Source organism: Callorhinchus milii, unplaced genomic scaffold (assembly GCF_018977255.1).
Source record: "Callorhinchus milii isolate IMCB2004 unplaced genomic scaffold, IMCB_Cmil_1.0 Scaffold3, whole genome shotgun sequence".
In the NCBI taxonomy this organism is placed as follows: domain Eukaryota; kingdom Metazoa; phylum Chordata; class Chondrichthyes; order Chimaeriformes; family Callorhinchidae; genus Callorhinchus; species Callorhinchus milii.
Window position 1 is genome coordinate 4526998 of NW_024704744.1, and position 16658 is coordinate 4543655.

The window sequence follows — 16658 nt, forward strand, 5'->3', positions numbered from 1 at the left end:
GGGACCTTCACCGTTCACCTGAATAGGCAGATGGGAACACGTTTTAATGTCTCATCTGAAGGACGGCAACTCCACTAATGCAGTACTCTCCCGGGACTGTACTAGAATGTCAGCATAGCCTATTTGAGTTCAATTCCCAACATGGGGCTTAAACCCAGAGCTTTCTGGCTTAGAGGCAAGAGTGCTGGCCAGTGTGGGCCAGTTTTTTCTAGCTGTGGAGCAGTGAAGAATAGGAAGCAAGCAGGAAAGTGTATAGAGTCTTGTAGAGTATTGGTTTGAGCACTCGCCTCACAAGTGAGAGGACCTGGGTTTAATTCCTGGGCAGGGTAAACCTCAGGCAAGTTTACTTGCTCCACATTCCTCTTTTTACCAAGCATTAAGTAGCAACTCAGTTGTTCAATCGATAGGCGGATTGCTTTCTGCAGGTAATAATGCCTTCATAAATAAAACAAATAATTTGGTCACTCAACCCACAACTTTTTGTGTGACACTACTGTGCATAATTGGCTGCTGTATTTCACCCACAAAATATACAGTCAATTCACTTTACAGTATATTCTGTGAACCGCTTTGAGACGTCTCAGTAACGTGATAAGGCGCTACATCAAATGCAAGGATTATTATTATTGTAGAAGCACAGAGAGGCTCGTGCAGTAACTACTGTTTGTTACACTCCTTGGCCTCGCTTAGCTGCTCGACTTAGAATGCTTTGTAAATTAGCCAGACACAAACGTGGGATTCATGAACCAGGCAGGCCTGGCTCCTGCAGTGGGAAACATGCTTGAGAGCATCACACAGAATGAGATTAATTTTCGAGGAAGGAGCACAGAGAAGATGAACAATAAACAGAGATTTGCAAGCCGCGGAAAAAAAAAGCACGTCTCATTAATTCGCCAGAATTATTTGAGATGTAATTAAACTCGCTGATAAGAGGGACATCCAGGGGGTATCATTTGCTTGCATTCTTGGAAGGCGTTTGAGAGTTGGAAACAAGGTCGGGGATCATGGAATTAATGGCGAATTATAAAGGCGGATTGAGAAATGATTTGACAACAGGAAGGAGCTCAGCCTGGAGGTCAGTCGCTGGCAGTAATTCTACAGTGATCTATTCTGAGGCCCATTTTATTGACACTATTTATAGACCATTCTGAAAGAGAATAATCCTTGTCACATTACAGTGTCTCCATTGGCTTTGGAGCTGTCCATTAACAGTGTCAAGCCTGCAGAGATGGTAAAGCGGTGTGCTCCTCCCTACCTATGTACTGCTAACTCCATACAGACCTGTCTTTTCCCTCCGCTCAGCGGGTTCCGGCCTGCTTCATATCCCTTCTCCTCGCCCTCTTCCTTGCCTCCTTCAAGGCCCATCTCAAGACCTTCTTCTTCAACCATTCCTTAGGTCACCCTCCTACCCCCACCCTCCCTGCCCTCTGCCACTCCTGATCTCAATCCATCCAGCTTGGGTGAAAATCCTTGATTGTACAATGCCTTGGGACTTCTTCCCGATGTGAAAGGTGATGTACAAATGTAATTTGTTGTTGTTGCATGTTACAAGATGAATTCTGAAGGGGGGGGGGGTTGAGGGGTGGAAGGGGAGGAGGGGGTAAGGAAGGCGAAGGGAGGGACTTGAAGAAGTCTTGTTCACAAAGAAGGTTATACTTTGCCTCAAGTGGCTAAGGAGGCTGAGACCATGAGAACATTTCAATAAGTAATCCATGCTTTTGGTTTAAAGCCTTTTACATTGCGAGAATGTCTCAAAGTGCTTTCCAGGACTCACTGTAAAGCATGGTGACTGTGTGTATTTTGAAGCCAGTTCAGCTCCAAGGAGACCCACTTATATTCATGCACCCCAAACCTCACTCTCCGCCCAGAAGGATATTCACCAGTAGGTCATTTGACATCTGGCAAGGGTGGATTTGAGCCCTCACTAGGTCGATGCCTGGTACCAGGAACTCTCTGCGAGCTTCCTTGTGAGCAACACAGCTGAATTACTTATTGAATAACTTAATTATAGGGAAAGAGAAACTACAAGTGTATAACAGCACTTTAAATCTACTCCACACTTGTTATTTATGCAATGTCTTTTGTCGTTGGGTTCATTCTCATCCTTTCTCATATTTTCTCAGCTTCACAATTGAGAGACTCTAGTGACAATATTCCTTGCATTCAATATAGCACCATTAAAATCAAAACATCAAGAAGTGCTTCACAGGAAATTGCTTTCAAGTGTAGTGACTGTGTATTCTGTAGGCAAATGTGGCAGCAAATTTGTACGCAACAAAGTCCCAGAAATAGCCACGAAGTGAGTGATCTATTCTATCCACAGATTGTCAACCAGGACCGTGGGAGAAACTGCTTTCTCCTTTTGAATCTTGTTATGGGTTTAACAGGGACAGACTCTGGCGCAGTGATAACACTCTCACCTCTGAATCAGAAGATTGAAAGTTCAATCCCCATGTCAGGACTTGAAATCTAAGTCTATAAGATGAAACTTCAGTGCAATGTTGGGGATGTGTTGCATTGTCGGTATACCGTCCTTAGAATGAGTTAAATCAAAGTCCCACCTGCCTGTTCGGATGGATGCTAAAGATCCCACAACACTATTTGGCTGTTTATGGGGCACTGCTGTGTGCAAACTGGCTATCGCGTTTCGCTCACAAAATACACAGTCAATCAACTTTACAGTATATCCTGTGAAGCGCTTTGAGATGTCTTAATGATGTGATAAGGCACTGTATCAAATGCAAGGATAATTAGATGAATGAAACTTGAGGTTTGAGGTTTCATCTGAAGGATGGCACCTCCGAAAATGCAGTGCTCTCCTCAGTATTCCACTGGAGCATCAGCCTAGATCTCAAAGTCCCTGACATGAGGTTGAACCCACAACTTTTTGACCACCCCCAATATGTGTGCGTTTGAGAGCAAGCACATTATGTGCCCTTCATTCACTTTAACCGAGTCTCAGCTGGAAGCACATGCCATATCCTGAGGATATCAGTGGAATAGTTTCCATTATATGTCCTGAACTCCTCTGAATCACACAAAGCAGGGTGAGAGATTCAAGCGGACAGAATCAACGGACTAATTGAAAGGGCGAATACTTTCAGGGGAAATGGTATGAAAAAGATGAGATGAGACTTTAAACCGATGAGACCTTCAAATGAGACGTCAAACCAAGGTCCCGTCTATCTCTTCAAGTGCACATTAAAGATCTCATGACCCTATTCAAAAAAGAGAAGGGAGCTTCTCCCAGCTTACAATTCTCCAGTAACACTGGTCATTCAATTCATGGCTATTTGTGGGACACTATCAGGCTCAAACTGACTGTCACATTTGGCTACAAAATTAACACAGTACATATTCTGTTTAGTGCTTTGGGATGTCCTCCTGGCATGAAAGATGCAATAATAAATGTAAAGAATGTTTTTCTAATTCACTGAAAAATGTCACCTGCCATTTCTGTAATGCAAATCAACAGCACCCAATCTAAGCAAATACAATGGGAACAGTGAACAGAAAGTTCACTGTTTGGAGTCCTGTAGCTCAGTGGTTAGAGCACTCGCTTTGCAAGCGAGAGACCTGAGTTCAATTCCAGGCAGAGGGCGAAACCTTGGGCAAGTTTCCTTACTCCACACAGAGCCTAATAATAATCCCTCCAAAACAAAACAATATTAAATTGGTCATTTCAATCTACGACTGTTTGTGGGACATTGCTGTGCGCAATTGGCTGCTGCGTTCGCCCACAAATATACAGTCAATTCACTTTACAGTGTGTTCTGTGAAGCGCTTTGGGACGTCCTCCCGACGTGAAAAGCGCTATATCAAATGCAAGGATTATTATTAGTATTATTAAAGTACTGCAGCACTCTGGCTGCTTGTATAGCTTCTCTGGGAAGACATCCCAAAGGGCTGGGCAGTCAAGGACTTGGACCCGAGCAGGGGATTGCGATCAGGAGGGTGGAGGGCAGGGAGGATAGGGGTAGGAGGGTGACCAAGGACTCAGTCGAAGAGGAGGCTCTTGAGATGGACCTTGAAGGTGCCAGGGGAAAGAGCAAAGAGAAGGAACTGTAGGATAGAGTTTCAAAGGGTGGAGGTAGAAAGATTGAAGGCTTGACTGCTGATGGTGGGGCTGGTCCGGCGGAGGACATGGAGCAGGTCAGAGCCGCAGAGCGGAGGGAGTGGACAGGTCTGCATTGAGGTAGCGGGTCATAGAGGTAGCAAGTAACAAGACTAAAGCACTTATTCAACATAAATCCTGCATTAACCCCATTGCCTTTTTTTTCTGATCAAATAATTGTCTATCTCCCTGTTGCTAACTATTATGGATTCCTCTTTAGCCATCTCTTTGGTTGGGTATTTTTATGTCCTAATAACCCTCTGTTTTTGTATATTTTGTGGAGTGAAACAAGGCTTCAAATTGCGCACTGCAGTGTCCCACAAATAGTCATGGATTGAGTGACAAATTTATTTTGAGGGATAATTAAACCAGAAAGCGATTCACCAATTGGCTAACAACCTGGTTCCTTCTTACTGCGAGGTAAACAGAGGTGTGTGGAGTATGAAAACTTGCCTCAGATTTCTCCCTGCCTGGGAGTTGAACCCGGGTTCTCTTGCTTGCAAGGCGGGAGCTTTAATCAATATGCTACAGGACTTACAAGAGCAATCCTTTCAACCACAGGTATGCCTTGTGGTGGAAGTTAAAGATAGACGACGAGGTGGGTGACCTTCCATTTATTATTAGAGGGAGAAAGATATTTGATCAGCTCGAGGCTGAGTACAGAAACCCATCCCAACAAGGTTCCTGTCAGACATCACATAAAGAAGCACAAGAAATGTTCTGCAAGGAAATGCCATGACTCAAGGAGCTACATCTAATTGAAAGAAAGTGTAGGGGAAACATATCTTCAGCAATAAGGTAACTGGAAATGCAAAAGAACAGAGTGTATCAGTGCTATGTGGAGGCAAACTTTGAGTTCACTATTCACGTTGCATTTACTTAGATTGAGGCGCTGTTGCTTTGCAGTACAAAAATGGCAGATGACATTTTTCGTTGAATTTTTAAACATCCTTACAATTAATTCAGCATCTTTCAAGTCAGGAGGACATCGAAAGCACTTCACTGGGTGCACTGCGCATATTTTGTAGTCAGTTTGCAGCGATGTTCCACAAACAGCCATCAAAGGCAGTTTTATCTGAGGGATTGTTGACCAGGACACCGGGAAAAACTCCTTTGTTTTTTAGAATAGAGCCATGGGGTGTTTAACGTCCACCTGAACAGGCAAAGAACGAGCTAGTTTAACATATCTTCTGAGCCAAGCTAACACACAGAACAGGTTCAAGTAAACACCAGCACAGCTGTGACAAACCAAGCAACACTTCAGTTGGGTTTTCTTACCTCGGGGAGGGCAAAATAAGACCCAGGTTTTTGTAGAATATCGTGCCAAGTACAAAAACAACAGAATCGTCCATTTCTGAAAAGCAAAGTGAGATAGTGCTTTAAAAAAGTTAGGAAATGTTTGGAAAGATTGGTGACATTTTAAGATATACTGTGTTGCAGATTTGGGGCCAGGAGAGGGGGAATTGCAAAGTGTGGTGTGCTAATTAGCACATGGTTGAGAATTGCGACGGAGCAGGTTAATAATCGTTCCCCTTCCTTCCTTCACTGAAAGGCGCTATACAAATGTAATCGTGCTGTTGTCTGATTTCAACAAAATGGTTTGGCCACAGCCACAACAAATTCCATTTGCAAAGCACTATTCTCATCGGGAGGACGTCCAATGGCGCTGAACCATCAAGATTTGCAACCGAGCTGGTGGTTGGGATCAGGAGATGTGAAGGACAGGCAAGGTAGGGGTAGGAGGGCGACCGAAGGTGCGGTCGAAGAGGAGGGTCTTGAAGGAGGCAAGGGAGGGGGCGAGGCGAAGGGACCGTGGGACGGAGTTCCGAAGGGAGGGGACAGAATGGTTGAAGGCCCGACCGCCGATGGTGGGGCGGGCTGGGCTGGGCAGGGGGGAACGATGTGGAGCAGGCCAGAAACCACTAAGTGGGGCCCCATTTCAGATACAGGCTTAAATCAGATTACTTTGGTCAGTTGGAGACCTAAAATGATCTTGAATGTATCTAAGTAACATCCGCTAACAACCAACAGGTGGCACACACCTTTTCCGGGTGCGTGGCTCATACCTCCGCGTGTCTATCTCGAACCACCATTTTGTTTGACGCTCAGGTGGAGGGAGAGGATGTCGTTGTTGTGAATTTTAGGCTCTGTACCGGGCAGATGAATTCCTGGAAAGCAACGTTTAACTTAACCTCCCCCACATATTAGTTAAAGAGCTCTGTGCAGAGCCTAAAATTTACAAAAAAAAGAAAGTGTTGACTCTTTCAAGAATACATTAGATAGATTCCTGTTAGTAAATAACAATATATAGTTTGGGAAATGACATACGACTGCCAGGATGGTAGACGATCGAACTGGATGGACTTTGGTCTTTTTTTGCTTACAAATTCTTAAGGTCTTACTTTCTTTAAAAAATAACATGCCTTCAATTCAGGGTCAAACAAAATGTCGAGCCCGAGGACATCCTGGAAAGGGGTGCGTCCACCTGCCAGTTGTTATCGAATGTTCCTCAAACAAGTTCAGGAATATTTTAAGGATTGCCACAAATTTTATCCCTCCACATTGCCGACTGCAGAAAATAATATGATTTAAGACTGTAAGAATTATTATTATACAGTGAAAGAGTGCAAAAGTGAGAGGGTGAGAGTGTGTGAGAGTATGAGAGAGAGAGAAGTCACCTGGTGAAGCAGGTGTGAATATGTTCCTTGGAATAATGATTTTGTCCTCAGAGTTCCTTGCCCAGTCCACCATTCCTTTCCTTCCTTTCATCGGGAAATTGATGTCGCTCAGCACAGATGCCGCAGGGAGCTTCTGAATGCACGCCACTAAGATAAGCACAAATAGATTTGATTTACAGCATAATTGCTGCCAGTATTATCTTTTCAGGCATATCATTAAACGGCGAACACTGTTTGCACAGCTCTCTTCCTTTTCCCCTTGTGTCCATGAATATTAATCCATTCGTAATGGGGCTAATTTCAACCTTGTAATTACTGTCAGCACTACCGATGAACTAGACATTGGGAGTGTGATTGCATTATGTGTGTGTGATTGTGCGATATACAGAACAAACTGTACAGCAGCCACACTACACTTGAAGGACACCTCGTGAAATTCCCTTCTCTTTTCGAATTAGTGCCATGGGATTGTTAATAATAATCCTTGCATTTGCCAGTGTCTTATCAAGTTGTTGAGACGTGATAAAGCGCTTCACAAGATATACCGTAAAGTGGATTGACTGTGTATTTTGTGAGCGAAACGCGGCAGCCAATTGCACACAGCAATGTCCCACAAATAATCGTGATTTCAGTCACCAAGTTATTATTATTATTTTTTTTTTGACCGTATGCCCTGTGAAGCCCTTTGAGATGTGCTCCTGACACGAAAGGAGCTGTACAAAATTCTGACAGGCTGCCAATCGACTAACAACTGAGTTCCAACTAACTGCTAGGGAAATAGAAGCGTGTGGAGTAAGGAAACTTGCCTAAGGTTTTGCCCTGCCTGGAAATTGAACCCAGGTCTTCTTGCTTGCGAGGCGACCATGCTAACCATTCCGCTATCTGACCCCTAATATCCATCTGAACCGGGAGACGGGACTTTGATTAATGTCTCATCTGCAGTATGGTATCTCTGACAATGCAACACTCCGCCTGCTTTGACTACGATTTCAAAGTCCTGACTTGGGGTTTGAACCTACAACTTTCAGAGGCCAAAGGGTTAGCGACTGAGTCAGGCTAACACCTAATTGAACACTGCTGCCTATTTTTTTAAAAAAAACTTTACTTTGTTTCCAATTCATTTCGTTTTGCAATGGGCTCGGAGACATTTATCGTTATGAAAGAGCAGCTCCATAAATGCTGGTTAATATTGTTGTTGTTATTAAAAATGAACACAACCTCAAAAAGCTCTTGGCAAAACAAAATTACATTGCACATTAATGCTTGTAAATGTAAGGATTGATGACCTATCGCACAGATCCTTTCGCTTAGCAGGTATTGGCCTGCTTTATGTCCACCCCCACACTTTATCCACCTCATTATTTGTGGGCAGAACGGAGCCATTCTGCCCCCGTTCTTTGGCACTCGCTCCCTCTCTCACCTGGCTCAGGGTCCATCTCAAGACCTACCTCTCTGTCCGTGCTTTCAGACATAATAAATAAAATTAATAATCCTTGCATTAGATATGCACTCGGAGACGCTGTCCGGCGTGAAGGCCCAAGCTGCTGTTGTTGTCATTGATACAGAACCTTATCATGTCACTGAGATGTCTCTGAGCGCTTCCCAGAACATATTGTAAAGTGAATTGACTGGAAATGTGGCAGCCAATTGCACACAGCAGTGTCCCACAAACAATGGTGCATTGATTTACCAAATTATGACTTATCTTCTCTTCCCACTCCGCTGGGCGCCCACCCCCAGCTCAGATGTCTATCCTTCAGTGTCAAGAGCTTTGAGACGTCCTCGCAACATGAAAGGCGCTGTACAAATGGTATTGTATTGTTTTTTTTGACAGTGAGATATCTAACAGGTTAGTGCGGCTAACTCTGACAATGCATCAGACACGTGGTTAGTGTTGTGTGAGTCTGGGAGCTGACAGTGATGCACATTTCTGTGCAATTACTCCGAAGTCAAAGCAGTTTGGAAACAGATTCTCCACTTGTGAATTCAATGAACGACACAATGAACTTGACATTGCTGTATCATCACCTGACCAGGACCCTTTCCTCCACCTCCACCACATTACCTACCTCCAACCGTACCTTACCCCAAACACAGCTGAAACCCTCGCCCATGCGTTCATCACCTTCAGCCTCGATTACTCAAATGCCCTCCTCGCTGGTCTCCCCAGTTTCATTATCCATAAAATCCAGGTAATCCAAACCTCCGCCACCCGCAAACACACCTGCACTAAATTCCATACCCTTATCACACCAGTTCTAGCCAGACTCCACTGGCTCCCTACCTCGCCAACCTGCTTACTATGCAATCCACTACTTGTTAGACTCCCTGGATTGAGGCAGGAAGTTCCAGAGATTAGGGGAATAGTGACTGAAGGCACATCTACCAACATTGGCTAAGCAAGCACTTGTCTCTCTCCGTCTAGAGAATTCCCATCGTTTCTTTCTCTACAGCTCTGAGGGCCAAAACACTAGCATGTTCTCGCACCTCGCTGGGCAAAGAGAAGTTTCCTGATCTCACATCTTGCTGACTTGGCTCCCACGTTCTGAAAAACAAGTGTGGGAGTGTTGCTGAAGTGGCACGTTCTAGCCCACACTGTTTATTACAGTTATGAGTGATTTTATTTGCCATGGTAACCCTTATATTTCTATAAGACAATGTTTTCCATGCACTGATTTTCAGACCTGTGCCTCTGTCAACAAAACAACTAACATTTATGTAGCACCCTTCACACCGCTAGTCAAGCACTTAATGGGATCTTTAAAGTCGACCCGAACAGACAGTAGAACCTGAGTTTAACATCTCATCTGAAGGATGACATTTCTGACAATGCAGAGTTCCCTCAGCACTGTGAGCCTGGACTTAATATGTCTTTTAGATCAATAAAATGATAAATAATAATAATATCATTGCATTTGGTCTAGCTTCCTTTCATGTCAGGAGGTGTTTCACAGGATTTACTGTAAAGTGCAGTAACTGTGTATTTTGTAAGTGAAATTACTAATTTGCGCCCAGCATTGTTCCACAAACAGCCATGAAGTGAATGACCAGTTTTATCTGGGGGATCGTTGGCCAGGACACCGGGAGGAACTCCTTACTCTTTTCAAGTTGTGCTGTGGGATCTTTAACATCTACCTTAACAGCCGGACAGGAACACGGTTTAAAGTCTCATCTGAAGGTCGGCGCCTCCGACAATGCATACACCCCCAGCATTGCACTGGAATACCAAGTCCCAATGTGGGGCTGTGAACCCAGAAAATTCTGACTCGGAGGCAAGAGAGCTACCAACTGACCCGGGCTGACACAAGAATTTTGTTTCAGGCAGAGAAAAAAAAAAGACATTTTAGTCATAGGTGCTCATTTCTCATCAGTTGTTCTTAACCCCAGCTTGATGCTGAATATTTGACAGAGAAGCCCACAGTCCACCTCTGAGCATGAGGCATATTACAATACTACTGAGTGGCAGCCAGAAATGGTGCTAAAAAAACATACGCCCTGTAATTTGGCTTGACAGGTAATATTGCGCATTGGGCTGCCTCCTTTATCTTCTTTATTGTGGGAAACAGGGCAAGTGAAGGACAAAAGTGCTGGGTATAGTCTGTGTGTGTAAACCATGCACTCATCCAGCAAGGACGGGTGGGGTATATTGAGTGGGAGCGTGGGAGAAGAAGATCTCTCGGATTATGGATTGGTCGAGATGGAAATCGGAGGCTATGGGTGAAGAAGCCAGGGAAGGTGTGGGGTGAGGAGAAGGCGGACGCAAAGTATACACTCAGCAACCAGACTCTGTAAAGCTCACACGGCAAATGAGCCGATGCCTTTTGCCTGAAGCAAAAATTTGATTTTGTTTTTGCCTGAAATAAATAAATCAGCCGGTGGTTCAGATAAGACTAAATTCAAATGGCCCGAAGGAAGACATCGATCTTACAATAGGCCCTGAGATTTCAACTACATGTAGCCTGTTGGCGAGTCTGAGTCAGAAAAAGCTTTTCCGGTGGTAATAATCCCCACTAAAAAATAATAATAATTTGGTCACTCAATCCACGACTGTGTGTGGGACACTGCTGTGTGCTATTGGCTGCCGCATTTCGCTCACAAAATGTACATTCAATTCATTTTACAGTATATTCTGTGAAACACTTTGCTATGTCCAGAAGACATGATAAGGCATTGTATCAAATGCAAGGATTATTATTATTATAACGTTAGGGACTTTCAGCTCAAAGTCTTGGCTGGCATTCCATTACAAATGCTAAGGGTGGGGGGACTGCCTTGTTGGAGTGCTGTTCTTTGGAAGAGACATTAAACCAAGGTGTCGTCTGTCTGTTAACGTGAATGTTAAAGATCCTACGCCACTGTTTGAAAAGAGGAGTTTTTCCCAGTGTCCTGACCAACAATCCTCCAGATAAACCTTAGGCCAATTTCCTTACTCAACACACCTCTGTTTACCCAGTAGCAAGTAGGAATCTGGTTGTTAATCGATTGGTGGATCAATTTCTGGGGTTAATAATCCCTCCCCCCCCCCAAATAAATGTGGTCACTCGTTCCAACTCGTGCAGTTGGCTGCCGCGTTTCACCCACAAAATGCAGTCAATCCACTTTACAGTATACACTGTGAAGCACTTTGAGATGTTTCAATGACTTGATAATGCGCTATATCAAAAGCAAGTATTATTCGTATTATTGTAAAATTGTCATTCACATTCATTGCTGTTTGTGCTGTGTGCAAACTTCCCTTCGAGATGTTTTGAAGATATATGGTGCAAATCTAATGCAAGAACTTAATATCTTAATAGTATCTTAATAATAATCCTTAGAATTTGATAAAGAGCCTTATCATGTTGTTGAGATGTCTGAGAATACACAGTAAACTGGCTTGACTATGTATTTTGTGGGTGAAATTTGGCAGCCAATTCCACACATGTATTGTGCACACTAAGTATTATGCTAAGCCATTAAAGCTTTATTTTTTGATCCACTGTGTCTCAACTTAAGATCGCTTATACATTGAGCAAGACTTTAGTTGAAGCAGTTGAATTTGCTGCTTCAGGGAACAGCACTGAGACTTCCGCAAACGGTAATAATTTATAAAACTAGCAGAAGCAAACAGCAGAAAATAGAAACTAAACAAAGAGAGCAAGGAGGACTCTTTTGCCTGAAACAATTATTTGCGTTGCTCCGCATAAAATATTCACACTGGTTCCCCTGGGAATAGTATCTGATTTGCGAAGCGTCAAGGTCTTAAGGTGCCTTGCTTCCTCCTCTCCCGCTGACAAAACTTATTAAAGTCACTTATCAAAATCTCTAAATGTCACAGGCAATCAGGTATAAAACTCCCGTGATAGAGGAAGATTGAAGGACACAATCAAAGTTATCAAAAATGATCCATTTAGTGCAGTGATAGATTATAATAATTATCCTTGCAATTGGGAATATCCAAATCCAGTGTCGCAGTGTCAACCTGACTCAGTTGACAGCTTGACACCTGCCTCTAGGTCAGGAGGTTGTGCGTTCCAGCCCCCACATTGGGAACTTCGAGCTCACACATTGTGAACTTTGAACCTATGCTTCCACGTTAGTGCAGCGCTACATTTTTGGAGGTGTCAGCCGGGCGCAGTGGTAGAAATCTCGCCTCCGAGTCAGAAGGTTGTAGGTTCAAGCCCCACATCAGGACTTGGAACTCATGTTGTCTAAGATGACACTCCAATACAGTGCTGGGGGGATGTTGCATTGTCAGAGGTGCCGTCCTTCAGATGAGATGTTAATTCGAGGTCCTGTCTGCTTAATCAGAGGGATATTATAGATCCCATTGCACTATACAAAAAGAGAAGGGAGTTTCTCCTGGTTTCCTGGCCAACAGTCCCCCAAATAAAATTGGTCACTCACTCCATGGCTGTTTGTGGGACATTGCTATGCGAAACTGGCTGCCGCAATTCACTCACAAAATACAGAGTCAACGCACTTTACACTAAATCCTGTGAATCATAGAAACAGGAGTAAGCCATTCAGCCCTTCGAGCCTGTTATGCCATTCTATAAGATCATGGCTGAGTTGTACCTCAAGTTCAATTACCCAGCCTTGCCCTGCATCCCTTGATACCCTGACATAACAAATATCTATCCAGCTCAGTCTTGAAGATATTGAATGGATCCAGCATCCACAGCCTTTTGGGGGAGAGATTTCCAGATTTCCACTACCCTTTAGGTGAAAACTGCCTCTGAATTTCACTTCTAATCATTAATTGCTGACGTCATGCTTATCTTTGTTGTATTCAATGGCCTCATTTATTTGGTCAGCCGGGTGTCTTCCACTTGCAGAAACCACTTGCTTCAGTGTATCCATACCAGACTGGGAGTTCCTCATATGTATGTCACCTACACGTGGAATATGTACTCTCTCCCTAGACGGACACACCATCTTATCTAATTCTAGAGAGTATCAGGCACCTGTTGGCGAGAGCGTGGAGCCCTAGAGTGGGCATTGGGGTAACTGCTAGAATTTAACCAGCTAAAACCACATAGCTCTGCCACTGTTAAGTACTCCGAGATTCTGTCCCACTGTGTGCAGTTCTGGTCCCCAAATTATAGGAGGGATGTAGAGGCACTGGAGAGGGAGCAAAGTAGATTCACAAGGATGATCCCAGAACTGAGAGGTTAAACCTATCAGGAAAGGCTGAACATACTTGGACTATTTTCTCTTGAAAAGAGGGTAAGGGGTGACCTGATGGAGATCTTTAAAATGATGAAAGGTTTTGATGCGGTAGACATAGGGAAGATGTTTCCACTAATGGGGGAGACCAAAACCAGGAGCCATCAATATAATAGTCACAAATAGATCAAATAGGGAAGTTAGAAGAAATTTCTTCACACAGAGAGTAGTGGGAATGTGGAACATGCTACCACAAGGAGTTGTTGAGGCAAATAGCATAGATGTATTTAAGGGAAAGCTCGATAGGTACATGAGGGAGAAAGGAATAGAAGAGTATGCTTGAAGGCTTAGTTGAGGAAGAGCTAGAGGAGGCTCATGTAGAGTATAAACACCGGCAAAGACCAGTTGTGCCGAATGGCCTGTTTCTGTGCTGTATATTCTAATGTAAAGGACGTTGCATAAATGCAAGTTGTTGTTGCTGTTGTTAATAGGAGCCACATAGGAAGAATCCCTGTTGCCAATGGGAGAATTAGGGTTAGGGTTCAGAGTTTGCCCTACCTGATGAGCCAGGCTGGCTGGTCTGTCACCAGCAGTGCCTTGGAATACTGTGACCTCAGGAACTGGACTATAACAACAACTTCCATTTATATAGCGTCCCTTATGCAGAGTAGCATTTCAGAACACTTGACAGTGGTGGAGCACAATGCTGAGCCGGGGGGAGGGGGAAGTGACTACCGAGACCCCCACAGAGTGAGACACAGGACAGACTCTATTCCGATGTTCTGTTGCCCAGCAACAGCCTCATACATGAACCGTTTCCAATTAATAACACGCGGAGTAAGGTGACCTTGCTTATAAATGAAGCTTCAGAGAGTGGAAAAAAAACGAGCGAGGAGATGACACCTAGCAGGATGTGACTATTTTTATTCAGCCACCTGGTGATTCTCTGTGTCAAACTGTTAGACTGGAGAATCCGAGACCTCGTCTGTGTTTATTTTAAATTTTAGGATTACTCTTCACGTTGCAATTAACTGATCCCTCAATGACCAGAAATGATCCCCTTCCCCTCCTGTGGAAGATATCTGATAGAGGGGTCAAATTTGCATTGGAGCTAAAGGGAGATAGATCTCTTTGGGACAGAGCTGGCTCCAAGATGACCCATCTCGCAATGGATTGTCAGAATCGAGTCAACCCTCTGTGACGGTCTCTCTCTATAGTCTAGTTGCTGAACCAGGTCAACAGTATTCAACTTGCATTTATATAATGCCCCTCATGCAAGATAGCATCTCGGAGCGAGCAACAGTGGTGGAGCCTGATGCTGACCTGGGGGAAGGGCGGAGGTGACCATAGGCTCTCGAAGAGGAAGGTCTTATGGTGTGATCTCAAAATGGGGAAGAGTGGGGCAAGACGAAGGGGCTGAGAGAGAGAGAGTTCTATACTTTTGGGGTGTAGTGGCTGAAAGCACTGCAGAGCAAAGCTGATGACAGCCAGACTGCCTCGTCAGCAGGACTTGGAAGGGCCGACTGGAAGCAGGTTTTCATTCCACTTATCTCCTGTTAACCTTGCAAGTCAAAGCACTAACATGTAGGGTAGTCCTAACTGGACAAGGCAGTGGAAGAACATAATTAATTTGGTGTGCTAATTATCACAAACAGAACATTATGTTATGAACCACTGCAAATCATGCCCCAGTGTAACACAAGTAAGCAGGGGCAGTGAATTGGAATAAGAAGATTAATTCCTAATGGAAATAAATAATTTCAGCTGGTGCGTCTGGAACACATTTGGAATAATCTTATTAAATGCATAATTATTGTCATATATTAATGGGAAGGAGTGGGTGGTATCAGCTCTGTGGCCTGTGGGTAGCCCAATGTTTATGTGGGTTAATCTTTATTTTCTTCCAAGGACATTATTTGCAAATTTCTCCCTCTCCTGTCAATGACTGCAGCCCAGTTCCTCTCTGTGGGATCTTGTTGTCTGCATAAATGGCTGATGCCTTTGCATACAAAGACACTCAATATAGAAAAGTCATGTGAAATGCTTTGAGATATTCCAAGGCATAAAGAAACTATATTAAATGTTAATCAGTTGGTTGAAAAAATGGATGGCCAGATTGTCAGTCAGTCAGACAGTCAGACAGAAAGTCAGACAGATAGTAAAACAGTCAGACAGACAGACATAGACCCAGGGACAGATTGATGGACAGTGACAGACAAATAGAGAGACCGACTGATGAGAGAGAGCAAAGCAGAGAGAGGTAGAGAGGCCCGGATAACAGAATGGATTAAACCAAAACCCTTTCACTTTCGTCTCCACAGTTCAAATCCAGCCCAGATCAATGTAATACCAACAATTTGCCTCCAGTTAATTGGATTCAGGAGCAGTTTACAGCACAAAACTGCACACAATTCAACCCAAGCTAATAACCTCACTCCACACAGTCCAAGTGGCTGAATCAAGTCAGAACTGTGAATAGGCTAACCAAGATCTGTGAACTGTGAATAGTCTGATGAAGATCATTCAGATAGAGCTGGAGACAGAGACACCTGCTGGTTATTTTACACCTACTTCAGAAGCCCCTGAGGCCCCCAAATTCCTCCGAACCTTCAGCCCGTGAGATCATTTTGTCAGAAAAGTGATAGACAGAGGAAGAACCGTGACATTTTCTTGAAGTCATTCTTAATTAAATTTTTTTTTTTTTTAAAAAGTGCAGAAAAATAGTTTCCATAATTGAACTGGATTTAATTTTTTTCCATTATCCTGCACCACAGAACCATAGAAATTTATGGCCCAGAGAAAGGTCATTCAGCCCAGTGTGTCCGGGCTGGCTCTTCAAAAGAACATTCTTTTAGACCCATTTACCTGCCTTGTGTCCCTTTAAAGTATTTCTTATCTACAGGATGTTCACAAAGTCCTAATACCTCCCTTTCAGTACTTCTAAATACAATCATCATCATTCTTCCACATGTTTCAGTTGTTGGTCAGTGCACTGAAGGAAAAACAATACATGGAGGTAACAGGACTTTGTGGACACCCTGAAGTTTCTGCTTGAAAGCAACTGTGGTTTGCACCTCAACCATAAGCCCCAGCAGTTCATTTTAATAATAATAATAATAATAATAATAATCCTTGCATTTGATATAGCGCTTTTCACGTCGGGAGGACGTCCCAAAGCGCTTCACAGAACACACTGTAAAGTGAATTGACTGTATATT

At 43.7% G+C, this 16658-nt stretch overlaps 1 protein-coding gene across 1 annotated transcript in view; it reads right to left on the minus strand.

Moving 5' to 3' along the window:
• LOC103185612 (adhesion G protein-coupled receptor B3-like) overlaps nt 1–16658 on the minus strand; it is a 231373-nt gene that overhangs the window by 58640 nt on the left and 156075 nt on the right. Inside the window, exons 14-15 of the mRNA XM_042332747.1 lie at nt 6793–6939; nt 5393–5468 (exon numbers count right to left, since the gene is read on the minus strand). Of these exons, the coding sequence (XP_042188681.1) occupies nt 5393–5468; nt 6793–6939 (223 nt within the window). The remainder of the gene's footprint in view (nt 1–5392; nt 5469–6792; nt 6940–16658) is intronic.